Source organism: Ambystoma mexicanum, chromosome 6q (genome assembly GCF_040938575.1).
Source record: "Ambystoma mexicanum isolate Mex_15411 chromosome 6q, UKY_AmexF1_1, whole genome shotgun sequence".
NCBI lineage: Eukaryota > Metazoa > Chordata > Amphibia > Caudata > Ambystomatidae > Ambystoma > Ambystoma mexicanum.
The window spans coordinates 184,904,486-184,914,443 of NC_090937.1; the positions used below are offsets into that span (position 1 = coordinate 184,904,486).

The 9,958-nt window shown below is 45.2% G+C and overlaps 1 protein-coding gene across 1 annotated transcript; it reads left to right on the forward strand.

Annotated features, from left to right (window-relative positions):
* Positions 1 to 1,033: 1,033 nt before the first annotated feature.
* Positions 1,034 to 8,633, forward strand: LOC138515862 (interleukin-8-like). Its single transcript, XM_069630615.1, has 4 exons — positions 1,034 to 1,142; positions 1,583 to 1,718; positions 2,264 to 2,347; positions 7,956 to 8,633. Exons 1-4 carry the CDS (start codon positions 1,082 to 1,084, stop codon positions 7,975 to 7,977), a joined length of 303 nt encoding a protein of 100 aa, XP_069486716.1. The 5' UTR covers positions 1,034 to 1,081; the 3' UTR covers positions 7,978 to 8,633.
* The last annotated feature ends 1,325 nt before the right edge of the window (positions 8,634 to 9,958 follow it).

A 9,958-nucleotide genomic window follows, 5' to 3' on the forward strand; every position in this document is an offset into this window, starting at 1 on the left:
ACCACACGGGACCGGGAGCTCCCCTCTCACAAAAACCTGTGTGCGGGATGGCAGAACACAAATACCAGCTGAACCCGCCCTCACTCCCAACGGCCCGCGTTCCCCTGCACCCTACCTAAACCCCCCCACTCCCTGCAGCACCGGCCACAAATGCCGCGTCACGATGCCGTGACTGGAAGAAAAAAACCCTACGCCCGCACACGGACCACGGGAACCAGAGCCTGACAAGAGGGAGTACCTTATCTACGGTACCCCCGGCTATAACAACAATTCTGAAATTAAAAGATTTTTTTTTTTTTATATATATAACTAACTATGACTAACCTCCCCCAACTTCTAAAACCCTGTCCCTCGCACCTACGCTAACCTGCCGCGCCGAAGGCCCAGCTACTCAGGGAAGGCTCGGGAGCAGGCGACAGGACTGACAATCATCAAGTCCAACCGTCACAATCATCAAGTCCAACCATCGCCTGCCTCCCGAACCTTCCCTGCCCTTAAATACCCTAAGGAGGCGCTCTGCCCCCCACGGCCACTCGCTGGCCGTGTGCAGCGCCAAAAACCTCCCTGGGGGGAAACGCTCCGCGCTCCCCCCGGGCTTTTTGAAATTTGTTGATTTATCACTCGTGTCACTTTGCCGTAGGTGACGTGCACGTTTTTCAGGCACACCTCAAAGTCATGGGTGGTTTTCTGTTGGGGGAATGGCAGAATATTTCATAAAACACACAGGAAAAAATAAATCCCACATGTTTTTCGAGCTTCCGTCTTCGTTCAGTGAGAAGTTACTCGGTCTTTGGAAAATGGGCTGGTAGAATTACCAAGGCAGGGAAATGAATCCTACATAGTGCATTTTACTTAAGTTAAAAAAATACACCTGGCAGAAAGAATTCCAAGGATGCAGTTTCCTCCAGATGACTCAATGCGTGCGACTAAAGCATGTCTTGCAATGTTTTGCGTTGCTGGGAATGATGTCAGGGGACAGGCGAGGTGATGTATAAATGGGCCGCTTTTGGAGTAGTGAAGTTGCCAGAAAGCGACAGACGCAGAAAAGCGCCATACTCCCAGTTGACAGCAGGAGAACGCCATGGAAGGCAGACTTTGTGTTGTCCTCTGCGCATGCCTGCTGTGCGCAGCTGCAGCCGAGGGTAAGAACGGGGGCCCCCAAGAAGGATTTCAGAGCACGCGCACCCGTCCGATTTTAATTTAAATGAACATGACTGGCTTTCAGATATGCATAGTGTGCCTTGAGAACATACAATTGCCAGCGTTGGGCGCTATTATTCCCAAAAGCTTCGTACTGTTAGCATCTCAAACAACTGTGAGGAGTTACATTCTCCAGAAAAAAAGTACAGTAATTTGTGAATGATTTCTTAAAAGTTTGCTCGAGTTGAAAATGTTTTTAAAAATGACTTTTTAGGTTACCGGCACTAGCAGGGATGTTAACTCCCTCCCGTGGTATTCCACAGACGAATCCGTTGAACTCTGCATGCCTCCCCGAGCGCGCCATGATTAAGCTCTCTGTCTAGAAATCCCAGTCATCATTGAGCGATGTCCACTTTTCCTGTTTTTCTGTGAAACCCCTCAGGCATGACGTTGCAGAGATCCGCGAGAGAGCTGCGCTGCCAGTGCCCCAACACAGAGCCCGCCTTCATCCACCCAAAGCAGTATGGCAAAGTGGAGCTGATCCCAAGTGGCGCGCACTGCGAAAACTTCGAAGTCATGTAAGCACTTTCCTTTTCCCGTTTTTAGTACAGCTAGGGAGAAATGCCATATGCGGGGACACACACAGCTTGTAGGTGTTGTTTGGTATTTGTCTACCCATTGAGTGCCAATGGCCATGCCAAGCTCTGTGGCAATTCTCAACCAGCATCGCACCGCCAGATTCAGAGTTTTAAAATAGCTTGGTTTTGTGTGGAGGAAATACCGCCAAACTTTAAATGCGGCCTGCAGTAGTTCTGCTAGCCAGACCATGGGCCTCACAAGCTTAGCACACGTGGGCTGATGCCTCCATGGTTTTATTAAAATAAGCGCACGACATCTTACTGCTTGTAAGACTCCGCGTTATGTGTGCATCGTGTGGCCTGACAGTCAGTGACAAAATGGCGCCTGAAACTACTGTCCAGTCGACATGTCAGCCAAGGTAAATCGACTTTTATAACACTGCTGCCACATAACTTAGCTGCCAGGGACTGAGGGTCAAGCAAATGCTCCTTTTGCAACACTCCTACCGGGCGGATGTCTGACCATTTCGTTCTCCTGTTTGCAGTATTCACCTCAAATCAGGAGAGAAAGTATGCGTTGACACCAAAGAGCCCTGGGTGCAGAAGATCGTCGATTGGTTTTCGCAGAGGTAAGAGAGATCATGTTGTCTAAATTACTGAAACAAAGTATCTAAAAAGAATGGAAAACAAACAAGCCTTGGCCAAGCCAACAGTTTCGGCTTTTGCATTTTACTTGTATTTTGTTAACACCTGATTACGGTTTTATAACACACCCTGTAATAAATAGATTAATCCTTCCGCGAGAAACATATTAGTGGGCAACGAACTAAACAAACACGGCAAGCTTTATTCTTTTGTCAAGTATGTGAATTTTGACAGTCCTATCTTTTTAAAATCAATGTTCTCTGCTGTCGAGCAGTCACCATAGAAACGTGCGCCTGACACAGAACAAGGCCTTTTGATGGGACTTTAGTGGGGCTTGGTTATATTTTGAGAGCCGTGTGCAGGGCCAAAGAGTTATTTTTATTTTGGGCCCACATTGGTACATTTGGTAAACCTCCCCGCAGACCAGTCACTGAACTTTATTCAAAAGCAGAGCATGGCTCAGTGAAGCAAATAAATATGACATGCAAAGAGAGTCCTGAAGAAAAAGACGGTCTCAGGAAAGGAGAACGAGAAAAAACAAGAGAGGGAAAAGAGGCCTAGAGATTCTGGGAAATGGATGGGGCAGTTAGAGAGACATCCCCTGGAAAGGACAATGCGTTCAAAGTTATAGAGACAGCATGATAAATGAGGGACAGTTGAAGAAACTGTTTGAGAGAAGGGATATTTAGAGAGACAACTAAGAAGAGAAAGCATAATTAGTGATGGTCTTGAAGAAGAGAGATGGCCAGAGAAATATTCTGTGAGAATGGACAGCCTGAGAGGGGAAGAAGAGTAAGAGATAGAGGAAGAACTCGATAGCAAGAGATACATGGGAGAGGAACATTGACAGCCGGAGAGAGGGGATCTTAGAGACACAGCCAGAGAGACACATGGCCGTGAGAGAAAGGCACCATGGATGACCGGTGTGGAGCTATGACACAACACAAAATGGCTGTCATGGGCTCCAAGCGGTTCAGAGCGCAACTAGAGGAGCTTGTGAAGATGACAATTGAGAATACAAAGACTGTTCAGTCTTTGAAGCCGACGATGAAGGCCTGAGTATATCAGCCACAAACCGGGTTCGGGGGGCTGTCCTGTGGGGGCCAGTTCCCTTTTGAGCAAGGGCCTGGGGTAGAGGGACCTTCACAGGTAAAGCTCAACCCAGTAACCCAGCTCCCCCACACTACTGGAACTCTGCTCTCAGACGGGGGTCCTGCCCGACTTATTGCTTGCAGGATGCCCGGTCACCTTTCATTCAAAACGGGAGGCGTCCATCTAGGACAAGCAGTTCCTGCAAGTAGTCAGGGAAGGATAGCCCATGACGTGCAGCAGAGTTCCATCAAGACCAATTTACTTCGGGGCACCAGTTGCAAGTTGTCTGGAGAAGAGTGCAACACTGTCCAAGGTGTGGTTGACTTCCTTCTGAAGGGTGCACTCGTCAAAGTACTCCTTGGAGAGGAAGAGAAGGGAATGTGTTCCTCCCTGTTTCCGGTAAGGAAACCTAATGTCGGATCTATTCCAGTGTTCCACTTGAAACAGATGAATAAACTTGTTGCATACAAGCCCTTCAGAATATCATCCCTCTTATTAAACTGGGAGCTTTTCTAGCACCCCTTCACCTGTGAGAAGAAGATTTTTATTAAGTACTTCTTTCAGCTCACCAGCAATTTCTAAGAATTTGACTGAACAATCTACATTTTCAGTTCAGAGTGCTGCAACTTGGATTATCCCCTTTACCCTTAATTGGGTTTTGCAATGGAAGGATGTAAGAATGTTCCCTTACTAGGATAACTTATTAATGACTGCCTCTTTAGTCCAGGGAGGGTAGCTCAGCGTCGATGTGCTCACCTTGGAAGCAACACGACACGAAGCAACACAAGTTCGAACCCCGGGTCGCACTTAGAAACCTCGGGGTTTTAAGTGTGTTAAAAATAATCTATTATATAATGTCTGCAAGGGATTATCAGTATCCTCCAGGAGCCTGGTGATTCTGAGTAAATCCAGTCCAATACCTCAAAAGATATTAACTTTTATTGGAGCTCAGTTGTCCCGGATTGAAGAAATTCTTTTTACAACCAAATTACAGGGTTCGGTCACAATCTCACTTGGCAGTTCTCCTCCAATAGGAAAATGGCGCAGTCCAAGAGTGATTTCACATTATGGGCTTCATGTCATTGTCCCCATGCATGGTTCCTTGGATACACCCTTCATTTGAGACCTTTTGGCAAAACACCAGCTAAGTCATTGTAACTCAACCTCTCAAAATGATGAGAGTTCTGGTGATTGCTCAGGTCTGGTCAGACCTGACATGGTGATTAACAGAGAAAGATCTCATGCCAGGGATTCCATTCACTCCTCCAGAGCTTCAAATACTCTGGACAGGTGAGGCTCAGGTGAGATCGAGAGCTACCCCGCACAATCAATCTGTCCTTGGGAAATGGGCCTGGTATCAGATAATGAACTCTTCTATTTGGCGGGAGCTGGAAGCAGTCCACAGGGCTCTGTTGCACTTTCAGTCAAAGCCGAAACACCAGGCGGGCCATGACGGGTTGGGCATTCATGTTGCTCGGGCATAGATAACCAGGCAATGGGATACACAGTGCCTTCCCTAGTTCTCGTAAGTCACTGCCAGGCAAGACATGCTTCGGCAGAATCCAACCTGTAAAATCTGAACGCGACAAATCTTCTCAGGAGGGGGAATGGGCATGGAGATCAGTTGATTTGTGCCCTTCCCTTGTCCAGAGACCCCTGTCTTCATCCGCAGATCTTCCATCAACTACTTGACAGATTGGGAGGGTTGGGGCCTACCTGGATTGACCTATGTGCACAAAGGAAATTGTTTGAATCTAATCTTTTGTACCCCACCACACTCTCAGGTATGGCAGGAGGATGTACTGCTGTTCCCATTCCCGCTGTGCCTACTGTATGTGCTTCCTCCAATTCTTGTACTGCCCATAGTTATACTGAAGATACATAGGGAGGAGGTAGAGGTTATCTTAGTATAACCAATTTGTAACTTGAACATAGTTCTAATTGATTTTGATACTGGCACAAGAGGGTCCCTCGTTTCTCCCTCTCCGACTCAACTGCCATGTGCGAGTGGCTTAGTTGCTATATGTCTAGTGCCTTTCAGTGTGGATGTTGAAAAGGTTAGTGCGGGGAGGTTAGTGGAGAGCCCGATGGGCAACACGGAGCATCCATCCAATGTGGTCATGGTGACGTTTCAGTAGTGTTGCCCTTTGGATAAGGTACTTGTGATGAGATTCCCGAGGCACAACAGAGTGACCTGGCATTTCTGGCAATGGACAGCATGAAACAACTGTTCCTTTTTTGAGAGTGAGGGAACATGGGGAGAAGTGCAAGGCCTAGGGAGTATGTAGCAAACATAGACATGGGGTGCGAATACCTCCCGGGGGGAGTTCAGCGTAGGCGTTCCAGAGATGCCAGAGTCTTGGTGTGATCCATAGGAATAGCTCAGCATGCTACGAGTCCTAGGCGGGCTAGCTAGGAGTTAGGAGCTAATCACTTGAATTAAATTGGGCACCAGAGAGCAAAACACAATAGTGAATGAATGAGTTGGGCGCAGCTGGCGAAATCAGAGTGGAACACCAGGGAGAAAAACCCTCTGACATCCACAATTACCGTAAGACACATAGGAGCAGAATGACAGTGGGCCATGCCTGTTTTTCATTTCTGGTACTAGAGCTTCAAAGGCAAAAAGGCAAAGGTTTGGCATAGCCCTCTTTGTGTCAACTTTAGGGGACAATGGGCAGCAATATAAGCGTTTAGTGAGTATTGGGGATAGGTGGGGGGGCATTGCGCAAGTCACGCCTATGATTGTCCGGCTTCTCTTTGGAAATGATAAATATAGGCCAAACACACATATTTCTGTACTTCAGTCGGACCTTCCTTTAGCCATTTCTAATTTTTCCAGCAACAATCTGCTTTTTGTGCCTGTTTCATTAGAGCAGAGGCTAGGTAGGGTCTTGGTCACAAGAGAGCTATACTTAAACATTTTCCTGGAAAAAGTAAATCTAAGGCCAGTGGTGGACCCGAATCCCCATCAGTAAATCCTACCCCACCAAGGGAGAAGATTTACCAAATGGAATCCAAGGGGATCAGCTTGAGGCCTCGCCATGCCATGCGCTGAACACGGGGAGTCCCACTGACTGATATCTGCAACACTGAAACGTGCTCTTTACTCCTCATATTAGTTCAGCGTCTTTGGGGCTAATGTGTGTCAGCAGTTGTGAAGTAAAAATTGTGAGTCAGCAACTTTTATCTAATGGGTAAAAGAAACCTGTCTCTTGGCTGTGAGACGTAGAGAGGGCATACGGCGCGGTATATCCTCAAAGATAATAACCGAGACTAGGAAGATGGAAGAGTAGGTAATCTTTGGATTACTGACTGGTAATCTGCATTACTCAGAGTCCAAGACTTCGTAGTACTAGTCCATTATATTCCCGCTCAGCCTAAGAATGTGAAAGAGTTTTATGCTCTAGTTATTATATGTATATATACATTTATTCTAGCGTCAAAGCCCATGTACACGGGCCAAAGTGTGTAAGGAAAGGCATTATGTGGTATATTTGATTGTAATTGGTTGCAATTAATGTTAATGGTAAAAAAATATTTGTTCACACAGTAGGACCACTATATATTTCCTGTGGCAACAGCTCCCTCTAGCAGGAAAAACAGGCAGAGCGGGCAGTCTCTACTCCGCATGACTGAATCGGCGAAACATACAACTGGCCTTTTATTATATAGGATATACTCATAGGAAAAGTTAGGGGCACGCCCACCTTAAGGGTGCAGAAAAAAAAGTAAGTAAATTATGCCATACAGCATTTTATACATCTCAAACAATGGGCCTCATTATTAGTTTGCCGGTCCGGAATCAAGGGTGCCGGTTAGCTCACTGGCACCCTTGTTTCCAAACCGGTAAACTACAAGTCTGCCTGCCGGAGCCACTGTGCCCGACAGGTCTGACCCTACCAGGCACAGCGGCCACGGTAGGCTGACTTGTCACGGGAGCACCGGCACCGTTGTTAACGATGCCGGTGCTCCTGTGTCCCCACTCCCATAGAGTCCCATAGGACTCTATGGGAATGGGGATTAATAAAATTAGTGGCGTTTGACTTCCCGGCCGCCGGACTTGTAATAGCCTGGTGGTAACGGAAAGTCAGTCGCCAGTAATTTTTTACGGGTCCGGCAGCAACCCGCTGGTAGCACCGGCAGGGTTACCGCCGGATCCATAATGAAGCCCAATGTCTTTAAAACAAGAGGATGTGTTTGGAACTATTTGTTGGTTATGAAGGCAAAATGTGGGATGCCTGTCTCTAGGGTGAAGACACACCCTCATAGATTACAAGTACTGCAATTAGGAAATCTTGGACAGGGAGTAGCGAAGATTACTTGGAACTGAGCCAACCATTTCAGGCACATATTGTTCTCAGCCACTTAAAAAAAAAACATGAGAATAAAGACAATGTAGAAAAGGTTCCCTACATGGTGAATTTGTTGAATCTAGCTTGAAGATACAGGTTGTGCGCTGGAATGTTTTTTAAACCCAATTGTTTACTCTCATTTCAGTGCTGCGCCAGGAAACAAATAAACAACAGTTAAGACATTTCAAAGAGAAGACGCCGAGGATATCTGACGTTGTGCAGGCGCCATCTTGTAGAAGATCCAAAGGCGGGCATTAACATGTGAAAAAAGTTGGCAGCGCGGGATATTGTATTGTACATACAATTTTAAATCTATGTGTAATATTTAACGGAATGCATTTTTGAGAATAGGCTTTTCTTCGATGTGGAGAAAAAGTTCAACATTTCAGAGGCGACATGCAAAAGGAAGTGGTCCTGTCTGTGCAATTCAGAGTTCAGATGAAAATGACCCTCTCCCTGTTTACATCAAAGGTATTAATTATTGCAGAAAAACACCTAAAATCTTCTCCGTACTTTTTGGTTACTCATTACAACATGGAAAATATTATTGCGAAAACATGACAGAATTGTTTCATCTGACATGCTTTGAAAGGGTGATAATGTTATCTTAAATATTGGTATTTATTTAAATTATGCGTTGTTTTTCTAATATGAAATCTTATGTTCTTGATGAATAGCAATTTGCTAAAATGTCTTTTTGTAATATTTATGTAAATGAGTGGACGGGGATGAAAGCTCTGAACCACGTCCTTAATGTTGACGTTCAACAGCATTTGCTTTCTTTTAAATTGACATCTAATAAATGTGATTTTTTTTGGACAAATGTTTGTGGCTCTCTGATTGGCCCTTACACCCTTCAAAAACAAGCACAATTTTTTTTAGAGGGCATGCAGGGAGTTATTCTTGTATCCGGAATGATTGCAAAATCACTTGTTCAACAGGCCACTAATTAAAATCACCTTGTGGAGTGTGAGGGTGCTTGGGTTTTCTGAACGAAACTGGCACTCAAAAAATATGCTCCAGCACAGTGATACCCACAACTGCCGGCCTAGGACTGTCGGATGTGCCACACTAGGCCACTGCCCCTTCCTCACGGGCAGCTGGGCGAAGAAGGCCCAAGTAAAACCATTCAGGCCACAGATTTTAAGATTTTGTTTTGTGGATTTGGGCAATGCTCTTTTTTATTTTAATACATTTTTATTGAAAAACAGATCAATGGCAAAAGTGCTGTCTAAAATGAAATCACTGGTCCCGATGCCCATTTTATCCAAACATGCACATGGATTATAGTTAATAGCATATATGTGTAGTATCAGTTATAGTGCATTCAAAGGTCATGTGATATGCAAATAGGGTTTATGAAATAACTTTATGTTGCTTTTTTGCATTTGTTGTGGACTCCTCAGATATCCTTTATTCCTGGGCATGAATCTGAACTTGGATCATGCATTCATGTAGCCGTCCGCAAATGAGCCACCGTAGATAACATGTGTTCGACATGTAAGTAGTAGAATATGTAATGTAAGTATCAGAAGGTTTGAGGAACAGAGAAAAAAGGGAGGAAGATAAAGGAAAAGAAAAAAGGTAGAAGTCTATCAGGAGAGAGATACTGGGGTGATCTACAGTATGCCATGCTAATAACATATGTATGGATAGTGGTACGGATCGTGTGTAACAATGACGTGATTGTGTGGTTTTGGCTACAGGAATAATCTGGGCTTCCTTATTTGTTGTGATGTAATTCATTTATGTGTACCTGGTAAATCAGGGGGTTAAATGCTATATTTTGGACAGACCTGGCTTATGGCGGTTTTCGTACTTCTGCTGTGAACATAATTGCTTGGCTTATTGTTTTTACTATGGATGTCCTTGAGGAAAGGCTAGACCTGATTAAATTTGGTGAGTGAGGATGAGTCTCTGATTATTGAGTTCCGCCATGGCTGAAACCCTGGGCCATTTTCTTGCTTCCAGCAGGATGGTATCATCTGTATGGATGCAGCTGGTGATGCATCTAAGGGTTTGGTGTCACTGGGATTTGGCAACTTTTTTTGCCATGAGTTTTACAATGTAATGTACCAGCGAGAATGACTGATCAGCTTTCAAAATCTTCATTGTATGACTGGAGACATTTGTTGGGTAGCCTGCAAT